We start from the raw sequence: 23,894 nt of genomic DNA, 5'->3' as shown, positions 1-23,894 counted from the left end.
TCACCTCTGACTCACGCGCTCTTCTTCCTCGCTCCACCTCTTCCGGTGCCCTATCCGATTTCCGGCATCATTTTTGTCATGAGCGCTTTTAAACCTTTTAACCACAATAACCCTTACTGAGAACCAACAATAATAATAATACCAACAATAATTAGGGCCGAATCCGTAACAATAGGCCATCGGCAAGCTGATTGTCTGCCCCAGGGTGGTACTCCATTGTAAAGTTATACCCTTGGAGTCTGACAAGCATTCGTTGTAATCTCGGTGGGGCAGCAATCAATGGCTTGTTAATGATCATCAACAACGGTTTATGATCGGTGAGCACAATGAAACTCCGACCATACAGGTAGGTATGGAAACGTTCAATGCCAAACACGATGGCCAATAGCTCACGTTCAATGCAAGCGTAACGTTGTTCAGTATCTGTTAGAGTTTTGCTTGCATAGGCCACTGGCTTTAGCTGGTTTCCATGGGCCTGAAGCAATGCTGCACCAAGGCCTTGAAGACTGGCATCACATTGGTGGTGGACTGGCTCCTCTGGCTGATAGTAGTGGAGAAGAGATGTTTCCAACACCTCATTCTTCAGATGATCAAATACAATTTGATGGTGCGGCTCCCATAGGAATTCAGAATCCTTTTTGAGAAGGTCTCTCAGAGTCGCGGATTTCACACTGAAGTCCTTGATGAAGTGCGAAAAATATGTCATGAGGCCGATGAAATGTCGAAGCTCAGCTTTGTTCTCAGGTTTTGGAACAGCTCTCAGATCTTCAACCTTCTGCTGGTCAGGCTGTATTCCTTGGCTACTACAGGGTGACCCAAAAAAACCTCCCACATTTCAAAGGTAAATGAAAAAAAAAATGTTTAAAGATAATCAAGATTTTATTTGCACACATGAAACTTCATTCAATACAGTTTTTATTCATCATGTTTTAAAGATGACATCCTCAAAATGGTGGCCGTCATTGTCTATACACGCTTGGAGGCGATTTCTGAAGGCTGCCATGGCTCGACGGGTCATGTCGGGTGGAACAGCGGCTATCTCCTGCTGAATAGCAACCTTAAGGGCTTCAAGAGTTTGGGGTCGAGGAGTATACACTCGTGATTTAAGGTAGCCTCACAGAAAAAAATCACAAGGGGCGAGGTCAGGGGAACGGGCCGGCCACCCAACATCGCCACGCAACGAGATCACCCGATCCGGAAACATTTCCCTCAGCACTTGCAATGATCTTCGAGCTGTGTGTGCCGTAGCTCCATCTTGCTGAAGCCACACCTCGAGTTCTTCAAGCTCAAGGTGTTCGAGTTGTGGCCTTAGAAAGTTTTCGAGCACATCAATGTAACGGTCAGAAGTTACGGTAACAGTTACACCACCCTCTTCAAAGAAGTAAGGACCCACGATGCCAACCAACATCGGCAACAGCGCACCACACAGTCACTCGATCGGAGTGCAACGGTCTTTCGTGGAGCATGCGAGGGGTGTCTTCAGAGCAATAGCGCAAATGTTGCTTGTTTACAGAGCCACTCAAATGAAAATGAGCTTCGTCACTGCACAAGAGAACAGCATCTTCCGGAACACGTTGCAGAATGTTCTCGCGGCTTATCCAGTCTCTCGCATTGAGTTCTTGCACAACCGTCATTTTGTATGGATGGAAGTGGAGGTCTTTGTGTAAGATCCTCCTTGCAGTTTCTCGGGATATCCCGACAGCTAAAGCATGCTTCCGCGCAGAACGTCTCGGAGACTGCACAACAGATCGCCTCGATGCTTCAATATTCTCAGGCGTACGAGCGCTCCTAGGTCGACCAGGTGATTTTCTTTTTAAAGCTGAGCCTGTTGCCTTGAAATTCTCAACCCACTGCAAGATGGTTTTCCGATCTGGAACGTTTTGGTTCCGTGGAATACTGAAACGTCTTCGAAAGGCCCTCTGCACGGCGATCACGGAACGGTTGTTTGTGAAGAACGCTTCGACAGCGAACGCACGGTGTGCTCCCGACCACGCCATGTTGGCGACTGAGGACGGTTGGGGTTGGGCTACCAACAGACCCTAGCCCCGCCCCTCCCGCCTCAATACTGCCAGTGCTACAGCCTTTCGAAATGTGGGAGGTTTTTTGGGGTGACCCTGTATAAATGTTACCAAAGAGGGTAATGCTGGTCTTTTTGATGTAGCATTTCCTCGAATTGAAAACGAGGCCTTCGCATTGTGCTCTTTTCATCAGTTCCTCGAGGTGCCGGTCATGCTCCTCCTCGGTGGCACCATAGACAGCGATGTCATCTGCTATGCCAACTACAGTCCTATTGAAAACGTTCACGTGGTTCTGTAACCCAGTCCGGTTTAAAACGTTCACGTTGTTCTGTAACCCAGTACAGGTTTAAAACGTTCACGTTGTTCTGTAACCCAGTACAGGTTTAAAACATTCACATTGTTCTGTAACCGAGTACAGGTTTAAAACATTCACATTGTTCTGTAACCCAGTACAGGTTTGAAACGTTCACGTTGTTCTGTAACCCAGTACAGGTTTAAAACGTTCACGTTGTTCTCTTACCCAGTCCGGTTTAAAACATACACGTTGTTCTGTAACCCAGTACAGGTTTAAAACATACACGTTGTTCTGTAACCCAGTACAGGTTTAAAACATACACGTTGTTCTGTAACCCAGTACAGGTTTGAAACGTTCACGTTGTTCTCTTACCCAGTCCGGTTTGAAACATTCACATTGTTCTGTAACCCAGTACAGGTTTGAAACGTTCACGTTGTTCTCTTACCCAGTCCGGTTTGAAAGATACACGTTGTTCTGTAACCCAGTACAGGTTTGAAACGTTCACGTTGTTCTCTTACCCAGTCCGGTTTGAAAGATACACGTTGTTCTGTAACCCAGTACAGGTTTGAAACGTTCACGTTGTTCTCTTACCCAGTCCGGTTTGAAAGATACACGTTGTTCTGTAACCCAGTACAGGTTTGAAACGTTCACGTTGTTCTCTTACCCAGTCCGGTTTGAAAGATACACGTTGTTCTGTAACCCAGTACAGGTTTGAAACGTTCACGTTGTTCTCTTACCCAGTCCGGTTTGAAAGATACACGTTGTTCTGTAACCCAGTACAGGTTTGAAACGTTCACGTTGTTCTCTTACCCAGTCCGGTTTGAAACATTCACATTGTTCTGTAACCCAGTACAGGTTTGAAACGTTCACGTTGTTCTCTTACCCAGTCCGGTTTAAAACATACACGTTGTTCTGTAACCCAGTACAGGTTTGAAACGTTCACGTTGTTCTCTTACCCAGTCCTGTTTAAAACGTTCACATTGTTCTGTAACCCAGTCCGGTTTAAAACGTTCACATTGTTCTGTAACCCAGTCCGGTTTGAAACGTCCAGCTTGTTCTGCAACCTATTCTGGTTTGAAACGTTCAGCTTGGTCTGTAACCCAGTCTGGTTTGAAACGTTCACGTTGTTCTGTAACCCAGTCTGGTTTGAAACGTTCACGTTGTTCTGCAAACCAGTCCGGTTTAAAACGTTCCCATTGTTCTGTAACCCAGTCCGGTTTGAAACGTTCAGCTTGTTCTGTAACCCAGTCCGGTTTGAAACGTTCACGTTGTTCTGCAAACCAGTCCGGTTTAAAACGTTCACGTTGTTCTGCAAACCAGTCCGGTTTAAAACGTTCACATTGTTCTGTAACCCAGTCCGGTTTGAAACGTTCACGTTGTTTTGTAACCCAGTCTGGTTTGAAACGTTGACGTTGTTCTGTAACCCAGTCTGGTTTGAAACGTTCACGTTGTTCTGTAACCCAGTCTGGTTTGAAACGTTCACGTTGTTCTGTAATGCAGTACAGGTTTAAAACGTTCACGTTGTTCTGTAACCCAGTACAGGTTTAAAACGTTCACGTTGTTCTGTAACCCAGTCTGGTTTAAAAGGTTCACGTTGTTTTGTAAGCCAGTCTGGTTTGAAACGTTGACGTTGTTTTGTAACCCATTACAGGTTTAAAACGTTCACGTTGTTCTGTAACTCAATACAGGTTTAAAACGTTCACGTTGTTTTGTAACCCAGTCTGGTTTGAAACGTTCACGTTGTTTTGTAACCCAGTCTGGTTTGAAAGGTTTTTTTTTTTTTTTTTTGTATACTGAATCGAGGCACGTGAAAGAGCTAACATTTATTTCACAAACAAATCAACCAGACAAACAAAATATACAAAAAGAGGGAGCGGAAGACAAGATGGGGAGAGAAGGGGAAGCACACAACCACAACATTTGAGAGCAGGGAGAAGTGTGGGAGGGAGAGGGCTTGGGGGCAGGAGGCGTGGGAAGGGGGGGGGGGGGACGTTCACGTTCACGTTCACGTTGTTTTGTAACCCAGTCTGGTTTGAAACGTTCATGTTATTTTGTAACCCAGTCTGGTTTGAAACGTTCACGTTGTTCTGTAACACAGTCTGGTTTGAAACGTTCACGTTGTTCTGTAACCCAGTCTGGTTTGAAACGTTAACGTTGTTCTGTAACCTATTCTGGTTTAAAACGTTCACGTTGTTCCATATAACCCAGTCCGGTTTGAAACGTTCACATTGTTCTGCAACCTATTCTGGTTTAAAACGTTCATGTTCTTCAACCCAGTCCGGTTTAAAACGTTAACGTTGTTCTGTAACCCATTCTGGTTTGAAACGTTAACGTTGTTCTGTAACCCAGTCTGGTTTGAAACGTTCACATTGTTCTGTAACCCAGTCCGGTTTGAAACGTTCACGTTGTTCTGTAACCCGGTCCGGTTTGAAACGTTCACGTTGTTCTGCAACCCGGTCCGGTTTGAAACGTTCACGTTGTTCTGTAACCCATTCTGGTTTGAAACGTTCACGTTGTTCTGTAACCCAGTCCGGTTTGAAACGTTCACGTTGTTCTGTAACCCGGTCCGGTTTGAAACGTTCACGTTGTTCTGCAACCCGGTCCGGTTTGAAACGTTCACATTGTTCTGTAACCCAGTCCGGTTTGAAACGTTCACATTGTTCTGTAACCCGGTCCGGTTTGAAACGTTAACGTTGTTCTGTAACCTATTCTGGTTTAAAACGTTAACGTTGTTCCATATAACCCAGTCCGGTTTGAAACGTTCACATTGTTCTGCAACCTATTCTGGTTTAAAACGTTCATGTTCTTCAACCCAGTCCGGTTTAAAACGTTCACGTTGTTCTGTAACCCGGTCCGGTTTGAAACGTTCACGTTGTTCTGTAACCCGGTCCGGTTTGAAACGTTCATGTTGTTCTGTAACCTATTCTTGTTTAAAATGTTCACGTTGTTCTGTAACCGAGTCCGGTTTGAAACGTTCACGTTGTTCTTTAACCCGGTCCGGTTTGAAACGTTAACGTTGTTCTGTAACCCGGTCCGGTTTGAAACGTTCATGTTGTTCTGTAACCCGGTCCGGTTTGAAACGTTCACGTTGTTCTGTAACCCGGTCCGGTTTGAAACGTTCACGTTGTTCTGTAACCTATTCTTGTTTAAAATGTTCACGTTGTTCTGTAACCCGGTCCGGTTTGAAACGTTCATGTTGTTCTGTAACCTATTCTTGTTTAAAATGTTCACGTTGTTCTGTAACCCGGTCCGGTTTGAAACGTTCACGTTGTTCTGTAACCCGGCCCGGTTTGAAACGTTCACGTTGTTCTGTAACCCGGTCCGGTTTGAAACGTTCACGTTGTTCTGCAACCCGGTCCCGTTTGAAACGTTCACGTTGTTCTGTAACCCGGTCCGGTTTGAAACGTTCACGTTGTTCTGTAACCCGGTCCGGTTTGAAACGTTCACGTTGTTCTGTAACCCGGTCCGGTTTGAAAAGTTCATGTTGTTCTGTAACCTATTCTTGTTTAAAATGTTCACGTTGTTCTGTAACCGAGTCCGGTTTGAAACGTTCACGTTGTTCTGCCAGGTGTTGTTTCCTCCCAAAACCCATGAAGCCACAATCGTGATCGTGAACGCCCCAGTGATGTACACGCTTGAGGATGAGCACGAGCGCAGACAGGGTTCGTATTTATTCAGCATGTCTTGGTGTCCACGTGAGGGTAGTACAGGCAACGTGCAGGATAAATGTTGCTGTATTAACTTTTCTAACGGTTGGAGGTTGGAATGGTGCCGCCCCGTGGAATTCCTCCGTGTGTGGGCGTTTCGTGCTGTGCCTCGTCTGCGTTGTGGGGTTTTGTCATATGGAGTAAACTGTTTACTATTCCTTTTGCATTCGCTGAAAACCTCGTGCCATCGGCTCTGATTCGGGAATCTGTCCTTTGTGTTCTGTGCGATCAAGGGTCGACATGGTGGAGGCACAAGAAATGCAATCGATTGATGACGTAAGGAGTGGTGAGTTCACACAATAAGGGTGTGAGAGTGGTGAGGGCACGAGTGGTGAGTTCAAATATTGAGGACATGAGTGGTGAGGGCACGAGTGGTGAGTTCAAACATTGAGGACATGAGTGGTGAGGGCACGAGTGGTGAGTTCAAACAATGAGGACATGAGTGGTGAGGGCATGAATGGTGAGTTCAAACATTGAGGACGTGAGTGGTGAGGGCACGAGTGGTGAGTTCAAACAATGAGGACATGAGTGGTGAGGGCACGAGTGGTGAGTTCAAACATTGAGGACATGAGTGGTGAGGGCATGAGTGGTGAGTTCAAACATTGAGGACATGAGTGGTGAGGGCACGAGTGGTGAGTTCAAACAATGAGGACATTAGTGGTGAGGGCACGAGTGGTGAGTTCAAACATTGAGGACATGAGTGGTGAGGGCATGAGTGGTGAGTTCAAACGTTGAGGGCATGAGTGGTGAGGTCAAACATTGAGGACATGAGTGGTGAGTTCACACAATAAGGGTGTGAGAGTGGTGAGGGCACGAGTGGTGAGTTCAAACAATGAGGACATGAGTGGTGAGGGCATGAATGGTGAGTTCAAACAATGAGGACATGAGTGGTGAGGGCATGAATGGTGAGTTCAAACATTGAGGACATGAGTGGTGAGGGCACGAGTGGTGAGTTCAAACAATGAGGACATGAGTGGTGAGGGCACGAGTGGTGAGTTCAAACAATGAGGACATGAGTGGTGAGGACATGAGTGGTGAGGGCATGAATGGTGAGTTCAAACAATGAGGACATGAGTGGTGAGGGCATGAATGGTGAGTTCAAACATTGAGGACGTGAGTGGTGAGGGCACGAGTGGTGAGTTCAAACAATGAGGACATGAGTGGTGAGGGCACGAGTGGTGAGTTCAAACATTGAGGACATGAGTGGTGAGGGCATGAGTGGTGAGTTCAAACGTTGAGGGCATGAGTGGTGAGGTCAAACATTGAGGACATGAGTGGTGAGGGCACGAGTGGTGAGTTCAAATATTGAGGGCATCAGTGGTGAGGTCACGAGTGGTGAGTTCAAGCAATGAGGACATGAGTGGTGAGGGCACGAGTGATGAGTTCAAACATTGAGGATGCGAGAGTGGTGAGTTCACACATTGAGGGTGTGGGAGTGGGGAGTTCACACATTGAGGGTGTGGGAGTGATGAGTTCACACATTGAGGGTGTGGGAGTGGTGAGTTCACACATTGAGGGTGTGGGAGTGGTGAGTTCACACATTGAGGGTGTGGGAGTGGTGAGTTCACACATTGAGGGTGAGGGAGTGGTCAGTTCACACATTGAGGGTGTGAGAGTGGTGAGTTCACACATTGAGGGTGTGAGAGTGGTGAGTTCACACATTGAGGGTGTGAGAGTGGTAGTTCATACATTGAGGGTGTGAGAGTGGTGAGTTCACACATTGAGGGTGTGAGAGTGGTGAGTTCACACATTGAGGGTGTGAGAGTGGTGAGTTCACACATTGAGGGTGCGAGGGGTGGTGAGTTCACACATTGAGGGTGTGAGAGTGGTGAGTTCACACATTGAGGGCGTGAGAGTGGGGAGTTCACACATTGAGAGTGTGAGAGTGGTGAGTTCACACATTGAGGATGTGAGAGTGGTGAGTTCACACATTGAGGGTGAGAGTGGTGAGTTCACACATTGAGGATGCGAGAGTGGTGAGTTCACACATTGAGGGTGTGGGAGTGGGGAGTTCTCACATTGAGGGCGTGAGAGTGGTGAGTTCACACATTGAGGGTGTGGGAGTGGTGAGTTCACACATTGAGGGTGTTGGAGTGGTGAGTTCACACATTGAGGGTGTGGGAGTGGTGAGTTCACACATTGAGGGTGAGAGTGGTGAGTTCACGTCCATCCACAAGCTTAAAACGTTCCAGGGGATTCCTGCTGAGTTGACGGGTGGGGGATGGGCGGTGGGTATGGGTTGAGAGGGTGGTTTAGGGGGTGGGGTGGGAGGTGGTGAGTGGGTGAGGGTGTTTTTCTACCACAATAGGTTTTCATTTAAAGCGCTGCTTGATCTGATGAGCCGCTTACAAATCCTCCTGCAAAACGAAGAGCTCGTATGAGGAGGGATCATCGCCATGACTGAGCAGCCGTTTGATTCTCCCTTTGACAGTTTCATCACCAAAATGTCCCTCGCAGTGTCTGTACAACCATTTATTCGGTTTCCTTGATGCTTTATGCCAATTTCTCACTGACTTATTGGATCTCTGATTATGTATAGAATTTAAGGTTGTTTTTCGGTGGTGGCAGGACCATCCTAATGATGTTTTATGTTGTTTGCAGGTGTCCAGTCGGTTACAAATTGTCCTCGATGTCAGGCCAGGTGGAGACTCAAAGTGGCTGTGGCTGTTCTTTACGCACTCTGTTTCATCCTGCTGTTCACTGTGGTTATTCTGGGATGTGTCGGTACGAATCATTGCGTCTTTTTACTCGGTGCACGAAAAGCAAAATGCACGGTTAAGCAACAGCTTCACTTCTGTCTGTCTGTCCATCTACAAATACAACTTGATTTTAATTTAATGTTAAAGCGCGGCGTTACGCGCGCTGCTTGTAAACAAGGAGGAAGCAGACAACGCGGTAATTTGTAGGAGTCTTTATTCAAGAGCTTACTGTAACACTCGCGCGCTCCGGGCTGCGCGCCCGGTGTATATCCTGAGGCCACGCCTACCCCTCGGCGTGGCCGCCGCCCACTTGGTGCGCGGAATGATGTCACCACGCCAGTGAGCTTCCGTGTCCGCCACACGCGCCCCCCCAGAATTCCCGCGCACCTGGAGGGCCAGTTTGCGGGGCAAACGGATGACCCGGCCGAAGCGCCCTCTGGCGACCGACGGCGTCCGGGGTGCAGGGATGCCAGGTGGGATGCCCCCGGCTGTACCCGGGATGGGTGCCGGACCGGGGGGCGGCGTGCCTGCGGTGCTGGGCGGTGCCGGGGGTCCGCCCGCAGGGGGGCGGCCCCGACGCGAGCCACCGGCGGTGGGTGGTCCACGTCGAGGTGGGCCGGCTTGAGGCGGTCCACAGAAACGCGGTCAGGAGTACCGCCGATGTCCAGGGTGAAGTGTTTCACCCCGGTCTCCAGCACGCGGAAAGGCCCGTCGTACGGGGGCCGCAGTGGTGTCCGATGGGCATCGTGGCGGACGAAGACGTACTCCGCCGTGCGAAGCTCCGGGGCGACGTGCATCGGTGGGTGCCCGTGGCGTGCCGTCGGCACCGGGGCGAACCTCTGGGCGGTCTCCTGCAGAGCGGAGCGCTGCTGTGCCGCGGACCATGGTGCCCGTGATGAACAGCAGGCTGTTCGAACGGCCGGCGCTCATTGCCACTATCGAGCGCCGGCCCGGGCGTTTCCCGACCTGTCGAAGGAGCATGGCGGATGATACTGTCGAGCCTCGTGGCCGAACCTGGCGTGGAACCGGCACCAGGTGGTGGAGCTGGAGGAGCGCGGCTGGCTCCGCCAGGCCGGTGGAGCCGGCGGTTTTCCCCGCGGTGGCGGTTTTCGCCGCGGCGGTGGGCGGGGCATGGCGGCGGCCACGAGGTGCGTATCAGCATGCTGTGTATGCTGGGGAAGCTGATGCTGTGGATCAGCATCGGCCTCGGGATCCACGAGGTGGGCCGCACCGACTCTCGCCCGCGTGTCCGAAGCCGCGAAGTACCTGTCCGCCTCGGCGGCCAATGCTCGGGGTTCTGTTTGCACGGTCCCGGCCAACGCGAGGCGTACCTGTGCTGGAAGTTGGCGATGGAAAAGCGCCCGGAATATAGAACCAGGGGCTTCGTCGCCCAACAGTGAAAGCATATGGTCCATTCGGATTGACGGGCGCGTGTCGCCGAGCTCGGGGAAATCCAGGAGGCAGTCGGCCCGTGCGTCCTCCGTGAGGCCGAACGTGGCTAGGAGCAGCCGCTTGAGTGCCTCGTACTTGTGGCCGTCCGGTGGGTGGCGAAGGACGGACACAACTCGAGCGGCCGTGCCGGGCCCGAGGGAGGTGACGACGTGGCAGTAGCGCATGTTGTCGTTGGTGAGGCGCCGAAGCTGAAATTGGGCTTCGGCTTGGACGAACCAGACTTCGGCCTGGGCCTCCCAAAATTCGGGAAGTTTAACCGACATCGCGTTGTCGGGCATGGCAATGGCGTCGTGTTTGGAAGGATCGCTACGGCAGATCCAACGTCGAGGGTCACCAGTAAAGCGCGGCGTTACGCGCGCTGCTTGTAAACAAGGAGGAAGCGGACAACGCGGTAATTTGTAAGAGTCTTTATTCAAGAGCTTACTGTAACACTCGCGCGCTCCGGGCTGCGCACCCGGTGTATATCCTGAGGCCACGCCTACCCCTCGGCGTGGCCGCCGCCCACTTGGTGCGCGGAATGATGTCACCACGCCAGTGAGCTTCCGTGTCCGCCACAATGTCCTATTTTGAACACGCTCTGAATTCGTCCCTATCGCACATGCGCAGAGAGGAGTGAGGTAATATTTGTTCCTGACTACCTGCCTGGCAGTCAAACAAAATTGAAAATCATTGCAAACAGGAAATTTACTGTTTTAAATGACGTCATCAAGGACACAAACAACAGGCACGAATAACTAATGCAACATGTTAACGGGTGGTGTAAAAGACGCTGCATCAACGGCGGTAAACTTGCGGAATTAATTTTTTTATACGACCGTTAAAATATTTATTTAATTTAAATCTATATATATATATCTGTGCAGTGTCTGTCCTGTCCTGTCCTGTTCTGTGTTGTCACTGAACTACTTTCTCAAACTTTTGTGAAATCGTACCAAACTTCTGGTATGCACATATCTCTCCCGTCGGTATGTCCTAAGGGTATTTTATTTTGAATTTTTTTCCAATTTGTTTCTTTCTTTTTTTTTGGATTTTTTTGGGGGACATTTTTTTTTTTCAACTTAAGTTTTCACCTTCAATTGTTTATAAAATGTGATATCACGTATATTAAGAATACATTTGTGCAAAATAATTGTTTGAATTATGATTGGTTTAAACCATGACAAAACGGCAACTCGGGTACAGTCATTTATCTATATATCTACACATCTGGGCAGTGTCTGTGTTGTCACTTAACGACTCCCTCAAACTTTTGTTAACGTGGTTGTGAAGTGTTTTTAATCACGTTGTGGTGGTTTTGAATCACGTGGTGGTGAGGTATTTTGAATTATGTGGTGGTGAGGTGTTTTTAAATGACGTGGTCGTGAGGTGTTTTTAAATCACATGAGCCAAGATACAGTATATATACTTCAACACCGTATAACACAAATCACCCTTTTGGCACTTTCAAAACCCTTCTGTTCAGCTGTACTTGGACATGTTAAATAGGGTGGTGTATAAGAATGCAGCAACCGCAGTAAACTTCCTGAATGTTTTTTTGTACAAGCTTTGAAATCATGATTTAAATTTAATTATATATATATTTAATTATTTTTAAAAAATTCCAGGTAAAAGTTTGTTGATCACTGACTGGCCTTCAAGATAAGTGTTAACCACGATTTATGATTGAATGAATACGACAAGTCATATTGAGCCATAAAGCGTGTCGGGCCACGATCGTGGTGAGACGTGTATGCAAATGAGTTTGACTTGACATCCACCCAAAGAACGAATCACGACCTTTCTTACAATACAATGTATAATACCCGGGTAACTTATGAAAGCTTGCTTCTAATTGGTGGAGAAAAGCCGATGACAAAAAAGCATTTCTGGCCTACTAACGAGTAAATCCAGCACTTTATGGGTTAAGAGGAAAACCACATTGCATATTGGAGGACCTTTTGCTCTGGGGTGTCTGTGGGTTCGAAAGAAAGTGATAGTTACCAACGTCCGTATTAAAACAATTTTGTTAACTGGAATATCTTGTAGTGGAAAAATAAAAACAACAGAGAGGGATAAAGTAATCCAGAGATGCCAACATGGTGTGTTTTTCTCCCTGTAGCGTGGAAACAGCTGGAAGAGGCCTCCAGTGAGATGCAAGAAGTGTTTGTTGAGCATCGTGATGTCAATGGGACGGGTGAGCCTGGAAACAACACTGATACAGCATTGTTAGAGGGTAGGGTTGGAGTCGTGAATGCAAAGAAACCCTCATATAGGGGAAAATGCAAATAGGACTATCATACCATGTGACCACCCAGCAGGAAGCACTCTTAAAGCTATGGAGTCTGCTCCCCTTCCCTCGCTTCCCTCTCTTCAAATGGCACTACAGCCGACTCTGCTTGTGAGAAGGCCGAATGCCTCAATTCTGTGTTTGCTTCAAAATCTTGTGTCCTGAACCCCTCACTCGTGATACCCACCCGACTCCGTCACACCCAACTGCTCCTGAATTATGTGTCTTTTGCACCTCAGAAGGTTCTTTCAACCCTTGACTCTGATTCTGCAACTGGACCGGACGGCATCACATTATATATCCTGCGCTGCTCCTCTTGCACATCCTCTCTCTACCCTTTTCATCCTATCATTTGCTCCCAGGTCATATTCCATCTGCTTGAAAATCAGCCAACATTACTGCATTATGTAAAAATGGGGCAAAAAATGATCCCCTTAACTACACACCTATCAGCTCACTTCCAATCATCAGCAAGGTCATGGAATCCATCATCGCAGTTGACATAAAATCATTCCTTTTCTCCAAAGACCTCATCTCAGATCATCAATTCACTCTCAGACGAGGTCACTCTTCCTTGGCCATGTTGCTTCTACTCTCCGAACAATGGATGGAGTCGCACAATGAGAGATATGACATCAGGGCCGTCTTTCTTGACATACAGTATATCAAGCCTTTGATACAGTGCGACATCCCACCTTACTCTCCAAACTCTCTGCCTTGGGCATCCAAGGCCATCTCCACACAAGGCTTGATGACTTCTTCTACTATCGGGCGGTAGGTAATGTGTGGCTATTAACGGAATCCTTTCATCTCCTCTCCCTGTCAAGCCTGGAGTGCCTCAAGGCAGGGTTCGGGGCCCAGTCCTATTCCTCATCTTCATTATGGGTCTCACTCTCAGCCATGATCTCTCTTTGGCAAAAACGTTTCAAAGTTGGTCTCCAAAACCGACTGAGCATCTGTGATGGACTTTGCTCCATTGTGCAAAGTCCTTCCTTGGCACACCTGAATCCACCTACAAGGCCGTCATCCACAGCTTCCAGGAGTACTGCTCTCCCCTCTGGGCTGGCTCCCCTACCTCATATGTTGCTCAGCTTGATGCCATGGAAACCCAGGTCTTTAAGGTTATTGGAATCTCCTGCGATGAAGCTAGGTCTATGGGCCTATCACTTCGCCATCCCAAACATGTCGGTGGTCTCTCCATCTCATTTCAGCCTCCTTTCTGGACTTGCACCCACTGCCCTCTCAATGCTCTCTCCCTCCCCCTTCCCCAACCACCCTTCCCTCCTTCCCCGCCTCCCCCTCCCCAGGTTTCTGCAGGGTTTATGAGGTCCACCATCAACACCCTTCTGGTGAAACTTCCAAAATTCAGGATCACTGCTTATCTCCATTTATTTGTTCCTCTTTATTTCCCACCTGTGGAGCCAACTTCCACATCCTCTCCAATCTCATTCTTCCTGCCAGGTCTCCAAGGCAACTGCTCACCACCATCTTAGATTGTCCCCAATCCAAAACCATGATCTTTTCTATCCCCGTTAAACCACCCCATCCCCCAAAATTTCCAGTTTTTCCTTCCTGAGAGTTTGCCTATGTATCCATATTTTCCACTCTCTGCATCCACCTCTACCCCTCATCCTTACCCGCATCGCTTGCCAGTCTCCCTCTATTTTGTCCCTCGGCCCTGCTGTTTACCTTTCCTCCCTTTCTCTTTCTGCTGTTCCTTTTGTTCTGATGTGTCCTGATAAGTTCTGTGTTTTTGCTCTTCCATGAGCCTTGATTCTGTATACAAAAAAGCACAAGGCTGCAGGGTAGCATTATCGGGTGAAGGCACTGCTGTGCTGCTGATGCTCTTCACAAAAGTGAGATATTTAACATCCAGCAACTAATGCCGGCAGACACCCTGTTTAACGATGGCGCACACATTGATGAATCAGCCTGCCTGTGAAACACCGGGCCGAGATTCAAACCGAGGTTAGATGGCTTGGAAGTGAGTGTGTATACCTCTAGGGGCCTAGACTCTAGGTCTAGGCCATCCAACCAGCTCACCACTGGATAATGATGATCCAACAGTTGGGCCACTACAATAGTATTCTCCTCATCTGTCTCTGGAGTATTCTTCCGGCCGCCATCCTTGTTTTCTGTGCAAATCGTTTTGATCAATGTTCATATACACACCATTGGAGTGGTACCTTTGTAACATGACAACGATGTTCATTCCACCAAAGCAGACACTTGTTGATAGGTTGTACAGAATGATGTGATGGTGAGTTTGTAGGTCATCATTTGATCCTTTTTTTTGTAGATGGTGTAACAATTTGCCTTTGGGTTTGGTACGATATCAGGGTGTGGGATGTTCCAGGTGAGGTTACAAAAGGCGAGTGGCAGCGAGAAGTGGACACATTGGCGGAGGTGAGATTGCTGCTTGACAAGGTGCGGTCGAAGCTGGACGAGTCCAACAGAGATTTCATGTGGCAGACGAATCAGATGGCACACCTTCATGGACAACAACTTGCTCTGAACGAATCCCTGAGCGACATGTATGGCGACATTCTGCAACTGAAAGACAAATTGGAGAAGTTTGGCAAGAGACTGAAGAACATTACCGATGCTCACGAGGGCATTGCAGGTATATGTTGGTGTTGACATCGCTCACATTCACATATGAATAATCTAACGATGACTTTTTCACTCTCTGGAATTCAACAACCTGGAGATGGGTGCTTTGTCATGTGATGAGCCTTGACTGGTTGCTTATGAACGTATCAGGACATGGCCCATGTGATTTCAGGGTCAACGTCACATAAGCCAGTTGGCTTGATGCCGTTAGTATTATATAACCCTTTAACCATGTGTGATCCCCTAGTACTTCCCCTATGATTCCCCACTTAACACTGAGTCCACTCTCTGGTGTAGATGCACAGGCCATGCTGAGGGGGCCAGCATGGAAAACCACATGGATGGAAAATGCTCGCCTTAAGCAGGACCTGACCTGGACCAACTCCATGCTAGTTGAGCAAACCAAGGCCCTGCGGGTTTTGGAAGCTGCCTTTGAACACCTAGAGTGGGGGCAGAGAGAGCCGGGTGGGATGTGGGTGAAAGTGCACGATGGATTACGACGCAACATACTGATGATGGAAATCTTGCACAGGGTTGCACTGGCTCAAACAAGTGCCATCATGCAGGTATGCAACAATCCAACACCATCTATTCAATGTCATGTACTATTGCCCAATGAGCCTAGAATTCCACCGCAGCATCTGAAAAGACATCTGGGAGAAATTCCTTCTCACTACTTTTAGATGTGGGAGGGCACACAGGGAGGGTCGGGTTTGGTTGGAGGGTGAGGGGGGTGTGGACCTCATCGTGGGAGGAGGCATTGTGGCAAAGAGGCTAAAATATATTGAGACAGGCTGCTAATGTCAACAGAAGATTTTCTTCTGCCTTTCAGAACCCTTCAATTGATCGTCATCCTTGTGGGAGGGGAATGCGACACCAGCATTTAGCACTTCACAATACGTACAACAATAAATCTTTTTTCAGAGGTCCGTCAGTGATTGCTTGGGAGTGTTCCAGGCTTTTTTTATTTAAAATTTTGAAAAAAACAGTTTTATTCTATATATATATATATATATATATATATATATATATATATATATATTTATTTAAACTTGCGTTATAGTGCCTAAGCCTTTGTAGCTACGTCAAAAATAATATTCAACTAGAACGCCACACAGTAGAGCGCATACTCCCAACGTGGGTCAAGTTGGAATAGTACGATTTCACAAAAGTTTGAGGGAGTATTTCAGTGACAACTACAAGACAAGACAACTCAAGACAGACACTGCACAGATATAAATTTAGAATATATAGAAGATAATGTTAAAAAAAAAACAAGGCAATTTCACTTACATTTTCGGATTCAGCGTTCAATTCTATATAAGTGAGTGTAGTTTGAGGCATGTGTGATTTCAAATAAAATTGTAAGCCAGGAAAAAGTTCGTTTCATTCCTTAGCGGGATACAACATGTAAAACTGGCCCAAACGTCAAAACAAAACTCGCTCATTTTAGGTCGTACAAGCTAATGCGACCACTCATTCTTCTGGGAAGAATCCCGTGCACATGCTTGTCACACTTATAACTCACCTAAGTCTTTATAAGTTCATCAAATACTGACACCGCGATTGACATTCGCTGAGGTAAATGTTGATATCTCTTCTGAGGTAAAAACAAACAAAACAAAAAAGTTTTAAAGCATTATACGTATCAAACGATACATTTTATGAAACGGGGAAGCCTAATACACACTTTTGTCGTTTTAAAATAACAGAATACGTCTTTATTAGAAAAAAAAAAAAAGGAACATTGGAGACGACGCTGCTAAAAAAAATACACCGCTCTAACGCATAACCACGAGTTTAAACTACATTTACAACAAATATGAAAACTATTTTCATATCACAATGTTAAATATAGAATATATAGAAGATAATGTTAAAAAAAAAAGAGCCCTATCTTCCAATGGTAAAACAATCGTTCAAAAAATTCCTGGATCCGGAATAATATCCTGAGCTTCACCAAAAACTAATCAATTCTTCCTTATCCCAAGGGCAATCATCCCACCAACTTTCATCCAAATCCGTTCAGAACTTTTCCAGATATCTTGTTCACAGACACACGAACACACACACACACAGACGGACACGATCGAATGCATTACTCCCTGGCGGGAGTAATTACCCCGGACCCCATTCCTTAGCGGGTGTCGGGGAAGTGTTTTCGACCCACACAAATTTAAAAAAAAATTGATTTCTTCAAAATGCCACCAGGATGAGAACAGCACCGGGCAGGTAACACTGGGTACCCCATGCTTGTATGTTCATAAAATCCATTTGCTCATCTGGGATGATCTTTATAAGTACGCAGGATGGAGCCATTTGTGTTTGTGTCGACATTGGTGGATGACAGCTACATCTGGAGGAGGAATTCTAAGCTGAAGCGTGCTTGGAGAGCATTACATGGGGACGTTCCCAGTTTTGTGTTTTTATTGCCGCAGGGTTCTTTATTGTCCGTGAACAATGCGAAGTCTTTTGAAGCCATACGATCGACACTCAATGAGTACTCGGTGCAGGTGGACAATGTGACCTTCCTTGTGAGCATTCAGAAGGATAACATGGAGGTAGGCCTTCACCTTCTTTTCATTGTTTCATTTCGGGTTCGTTTTTTTTGTATTATTCCATAATTTGTAGTAAAACAAGAATGACCCCACTGTGGTCACAATTAACCTGCGACACAAAATATATATTTTCACCTCCTCTGTCCACACAACTCCCTCATCCTTGCTATTGAAAGTATTATACAACTAGAACGGCACTCAGTAGAGAGCATACTTCCGCCTGGTTGGCCCAATCTCGCAATGGTGAAGAATCACTTTAAAAATTAAATAATTCTCATATCCGAATCCATATTCAGATCTTCACCAAAATCGAATCGATTCTTCCTTGTCAGACACACAACCTGTCCACCAAGTTTCGTCCAAATCCGTCCACACCTTTTTGAGATATCCTGCTATGTATCGTTTTTGGCCCGATCTCCCAATGGTGGAGAATCACTTAAAAAATTCTAGTAGCCGGATCCGAATCCAGATCTTCACCAAAATATAAGAATTTCGTCCTTGTGACATACGCTACATCTCTGCCAAATTTCGTCCGAATCCGTCCACAACTTTTGAGATATTTTGTTCACAAACAAACAGACAGACAAACAGCCAAACTTACGGGGGTGAAACATAACCTCCATCCACCTTTGGTTGTGGAGGTAATTAAACCTCGGAGGATCTTCATGGTTTTGTTCAATATAAATTACGAGTCAGACGGACAGCTGGGTCTGGTTTCAGACAACTCGTGCACCCTCTCCGGACAGGAGCGGCAGGAACGGTCATGTTGGTATCCTCTGTGGAGTGTATAGATTACAGTAGATCCAGGCTCAGGCCTCAATAACGTCGGGGGTTACCAAGTATTCAGTTACCAAGTTTCTTGTGGAGTTCTTGCCTTGTAGCTTAATCATTCAAGCAAGCACTGTATTCAATACTGTTGATAAGGACCGGCTGGTTTGGCAAGCACGAGACTAGCAAGTTGCTTCACACCGGGTTTCCGCCCTTTTAGGTGAGTGTTGTTTCAGGCACTGAAAAAACCCCATTAACTCACGGCTCATCTTACATTGTCATGTAAGATGTAATAATCTGTCACATTAACCGTGTGCTGTGTCTGTCCCGTGTTCCCATGTGAATGAATAAGATTAGATAGAGCTGTGTCTGTCCTGTGTTCCCATGTGAATGAATAAGATTAGATGGGGCCGTGTCTGTCCGATGTTCCCATGTGAATAAATAAGATTAGATAGAGCCGTGTCTGTCCCATGTTCCCATGTGAATAAATAAGATTAGATAGAGCCGTGTCTGTCCCATGTTCCCATGTGAATAAATAAGATTAGATAGAGACGTGTCTAGTCTGTGCCGTGTTCCCATGTGAATGAATAAGATTAGATAGAGTCGTGTCTGTCCCGTGTTCCCATGTGAATGAATAAGATTAGATAGAGACGTGTCTGTCCTATGTTCCCATGTGAATGAATAAGATTAGATAGAGTCGTGTCTGTCCCGTGTTCCCATGTGAATGAATAAGACTAGATAGAGACGTGTCTGTCCTATGTTCCCATGTGAATGAATAAGATTAGATGGGGCCGTGTCTGTCCCGTGTTCCCATGTGAATGAATAAGATTAGATGGGGCCGTGTCTGTCCCATGTTCCCATGTGAATGAATAAGATTAGATAGAGTCGTGTCTGTCCCGTGTTCCCATCTGAATGAATAAGATTAGATAGAGTCGTGTCTGTCCCGTGTTCCCATGTGAATGAATAAGATTAGACAGAGACGTGTCTGTCCCGTGTTCCCATGTGAATGAATAAGATTAGATAGAGTCGTGTCTGTCCTGTGTTCCCATATGAATGAATAAGATTAGATAGAGACGTGTCTGTCCCATGTTCCCATGTGAATGAATAAGATTAGATCGAGACGTGTCTGTCCCATGTTCCCATGTGAATGAATAAGATTAGATAGAGCTGTGTCTGTCCTGTGTTCCGATGTGAATGAATAATATTAGATAGAGACGTGTCTGTCCCATGTTCCCATGTGAATGAATAAGATTAGATAGAGTCATGTCTGTCCCATGTTCCCATGTGAATGAATAAGATTAGATAGAGCCGTGTCTGTCCTGTGTTCCCATGTGAATAAATAAGATTAGATAGAGCCGTGTCTGTCCCGTGTTCCGATGTGAACGAATAAGACAAGATAGAGACGTGTCTGTACCGTGTTCCCATGTGAATGAATAAGATTGGATGGAGACGTGTCTGTCCCATGTTCCCATGTGAATGAATAAGATTAGATAAAGCCGTGTCTGTCCCGTTTTCCCATGTGAATGAGTAAGATTAGATAGAGACGTGTCTGTCCCATGTTCCCATGTGAATGAATAAGATTAGATAGAGATGTGTCTGTCCCATGTTCCCATGTGAATGAATAAGATTAGATAGAGACGTGTCTGTCCCATGTTCCCATGTGAATGAATAAGATTAGATGGGGCCGTGTCTGTCCCATGTTCCCATGTGAATGAATAAGATTAGATAGAGTCGTGTCTGTCCCGTGTTCCCACGTGAATGAATAAGATTAGATGGGGCCGTGTCTGTCGCATGTTCCCATGTGAATGAATAAGATTAGATGGGGCCATGTCTTTCCCATGTTCCCATGTGAATGAATAATATTAGATAGAGACGTGTCTGTCCCATGTTCCCATGTGAATGAATAAGATTAGATAGAGTCATGTCTGTCCCATGTTCCCATGTGAATGAATAAGATTAGATAGAGCCGTGTCTGTCCCGTGTTCCCACGTGAATAAATAAGATTAGATAGAGCCGTGTCTGTCCCATGTTCCGATGTGAACGAATAAGACAAGATAGAGACGTGTCTGTACCGTGTTCCCATGTGAATGAATAAGATTAGATAGAGACGTGTCTGTCCCATGTTCCCATGTGAATGAATAAGATTAGATAGAGACGTGTCTGTCCCATGTTCCCATGTGAATGAATAAGATTAGATAGAGATGTGTCTGTCCCATGTTCCCATGTGAATGAATAAGATTAGATGGAGACGTGTCTGTCACATGTTCCCATGTGAATGAATAAGATTAGATAGAGACGTGTCTGTCCCGTGTTCCCATGTGAATGAATAAGATTAGATGGAGACGTGTCTGTCGCATGTTCCCATGTGAATGAATAAGATTAGATAGAGATGTGTCTGTCCCATGTTCCCATGTGAATGAATAAGATTAGATGGAGACGTGTCTGTCGCATGTTCCCATGTGAATGAATAAGATTAGATAGAGACGTGTCTGTCCCATGTTCCCATGTGAATGAATAAGATTAGATAGATAAGATTCATTGTGATTTCGAACAGAGGATTGGTTAGCCAACTCTCAGCTGCTTACGTCACCATCAAAATCGACAGAATAATTCAAGACAAATGGTATCAATCATGTATTAAATACAACTGGGCATCCTCCGTCGTGCGAAGTCTTTCCTTGGCACACCTGAGCTCCTCACCACATACAATGCTTTCATCCGCAGCTCAATGGAATACTGTTCTCCCCTCTGGGCTGGTGCTCCTGCCTCACACCTAGCTCGTCTTCACGCTGTTGAAACCAAAGCTTTCAGAATCATTGGAATCTCCTGCGATGAAGCTAACTCCGAGGGCCTTTCACTCACTCACCGCAGACAGGTTGGTGGTCTTTCTGTCTTCTACCGACTCCTCTCCGGCCATGCTCCCCCAGCTCTCTCTGGGCTCTGTCCCCCAAATATTCCTGCAGGTCGCACAAGATTTGCCAGCAACCCTCTTATGGTTAAACTGCCAAAATCTCGGCTCTCTGCTCACCTTCACTCTTTCATGCCCATTTTCTCCCGCCGCTGGAACAAACTCCCCCACTCTCTTCAATCCCACTCCTCCCTCCAGGTCTTTAAAACAGCCGTTCACCACCATCTCTTATCTTCCCCCATCCAAAACCTTGATCTTTTCTACCCTCTCTAATTCACCCCCAGATCCACTTTTTTGAAATTCCAACTTCTTTCCTGGAAGTTCTTGCAGTGTCCATATGTTTTATACCTCTCCCACCTCTCCCCAAGCCCTCTCCCTCCCACAGTTCTCTCGATGTCCCTGCTCTCAAATGTTGTGTTTGTGTCCTTCCCCCTCTCTCCTCATCTTGTCTACCGCTCCCCTTATTTTATGTTTCATGTGTTGGTTTGACTTTTTGTAAGATTAATGTTAGCTCTTTCACGAGCCTCGATCTTGTATACAAAAAAACAAAAAAACAAACAAACAAGACACACATTTACAAATGGGGCAAATTCACAATCACGTACATGTACAGGGAGATTCACTCGCAAATATTCACAGGCGCATATGCAATATGCATTCCCCGTATCCCCTAATCAACATTCATGCCCTCAGATCCTTACCAGTCGCTTATCAAATTGACATTAACCTGGTGCCAATCATGCCCTCCCACAGAAAATTGAGGGAGGAGCAAGATAAGATGTGAGATAAGAGAAAGAAGAACATGGGAACGTGTGTTGTGCCACTGCAGACCTTGCACTAGCGTGGTTGAGCTAGCACCACCCAAAGGTTCTGGCAGATGGTCTTGCACAAGGAACCCTCCTCCATTCTAGTCTCGGTCCCTCCTCCATGCCACCAATGTGTGCCCAGCGATGTGCCCAGCGATGGACCGTCTGCGGTGCAAACTTCAAATTTACATTAGCCGGGCACCAATCGTGCATCTGTGGGAAAGAGGAGGAAGAGGAAGTGGTGGGAGGATCAAGATAAGATGTCCTGTAATCCCCTCCCCCCAATGCCCTCACTTTGGGACCCCTGTGTCCATGGGGGGAGAGGGAATCACGGCGGCTGGGGGAGGAGGGTCCTCCCCTCTGACCACGACCTCCTGTGGCATCTTGGGATTGGTTTCTCGCTCTTGGCACGCTGTCCGGCTTAATTATGATGGATGGAACCATCTGTCGTGGGATTCTGGACCCAGGGCTCACCAAGCCGATTAGAGGCAATTTCTAGTATAGTTTGCGAGTAGGGTTGGAAGCAGACGGCATGGCCTCAACACTATTCTTCAGCGAAGAAGGTGTGTGTGTCCTGTAAGATGTGAGAAATGGCTGCAGAGAAGAATGTAGAAAAGGAAAATAACTCGGATGGCATTTCTAACTATACACTCACAACGCATGTCTCCTTACAGGAATACAGTACACTTAAAGCTAAACAGAATACGATGAAATAACTAAGTTTATGCTACGTATGGGTGTCTCTCCCCAGAGGTCCAAAAACCACAACAATATATCCGAGGGTTGATCGTTCAAGGTTGATGCAGATTTATTTTTATTGTAGCAAATCTAAAAGGACAAGGAAATTGATAAAATTCCCCAAACCTCTTACTTACTTTATTTACTGGTTACTGTGTTTCTCTGTTTGTTTGTTTGTCTCTGTCTCTCTCTCTCTCTCTCTCTCTCTGTCTGTCTCTCTCTCTCTCTCTCTCTCTCTCTCTCTCTCTCTCTCTCTCTCTCTCTCTCTCACTCTCACTCTCACTCTCACTCTCTCTTTACATTCACGGTCTTCAAGCAGCCATCAATCGTCTGGATTGGTCTCCCATCTCCACTGCCTCTGACATCAATTCTTCCTGGGAATTCTTCCAAAGCAAACTGATCTCTCTCATGCACAGATTTATCCCATCTCGCCTTCAGTTGTCTTACCCTTCCTCCCGTCCATGGTACACTGAATCTTGTGGTGAGGCAGTTGCCCTGAAACAACTTGCCTTTGCCTCTTGGAAGGCTAATCCAACTGAAGGAAATCTCAGTTCCTTCCACCAAGCTCGGAACAAGTGTGTGTCTACCCTCAGGAGTGCCAGGAAGCACTATCTCTCCTCACTCAAGAATGAACTCTCAAACCTGTCTCCTTCCTCCAAATCCTGGTGGCGTCTGGTCAAATCCGTTTCTGGTGTTTGTTCCCCCTCCATCCCCTCCCTTACCTCAAATGGCCACACAGTTGACATCGCACGTGACAAAGCCGAATGCCTCAACTCTGTGTTTGCCTCAAAATCCTTAGTCCCAAACCCATCTCTCTCTGTTCCCACCTTTCCCAGTCGAACCCAACTGCTCCTGGACTCTGTGTCCTTCTCTCCTGACAAGGTGGAGGAGTTTTTGTCAAACCTCGACTCTGATTCTGCAACTGGACCAGATGGCATCAGCCCACGGGTCCTAAAATCCTGCTCTGCCGCTCTATCTCACCCTCTCTCTGTTCTTTTCACCCTATCTTTTGCTCAAGGTCATCTGCCAGCATCCTGGAAATCAGCAAACATTACTGCTTTACACA

General features: G+C 46.6%; 1 protein-coding gene across 4 annotated transcripts in view; it reads left to right on the top strand.

Annotated features, from left to right (window-relative positions):
- The first annotated feature begins 5,953 nt into the window (after positions 1 to 5,953).
- Positions 5,954 to 23,894, top strand: part of LOC137436912 (collectin-12) — a 56,798-nt gene continuing 38,857 nt past the window's right edge. The window contains exons 1-7 of one of the 4 annotated variants that reach the window (XM_068131134.2): positions 5,954 to 5,975; positions 6,254 to 6,306; positions 8,622 to 8,744; positions 12,270 to 12,344; positions 14,794 to 15,060; positions 15,348 to 15,616; positions 17,489 to 17,611. In XM_068131134.2, coding sequence (XP_067987235.1) covers positions 6,261 to 6,306; positions 8,622 to 8,744; positions 12,270 to 12,344; positions 14,794 to 15,060; positions 15,348 to 15,616; positions 17,489 to 17,611 — 903 coding nt within the window. In that variant the 5' untranslated portion in view covers positions 5,954 to 5,975; positions 6,254 to 6,260. Of the gene's footprint in view, positions 5,976 to 6,114; positions 6,307 to 8,328; positions 8,479 to 8,621; positions 8,745 to 12,269; positions 12,345 to 14,793; positions 15,061 to 15,347; positions 15,617 to 17,488; positions 17,612 to 23,894 lie in introns of those variants that run through there. The other 3 variants (XM_068131133.2, XM_068131136.2, XM_068131135.2) reach the window with 3 other exon arrangements.

Source organism: Myxine glutinosa, chromosome 11 (assembly GCF_964187855.1).
Source record: "Myxine glutinosa chromosome 11, kmMyxGlut1.1, whole genome shotgun sequence".
NCBI lineage: Eukaryota > Metazoa > Chordata > Myxini > Myxiniformes > Myxinidae > Myxine > Myxine glutinosa.
The sequence above is the reverse complement of the archived record's forward strand: the minus strand, read 5'-3'. Positions and strand labels throughout refer to the sequence as shown.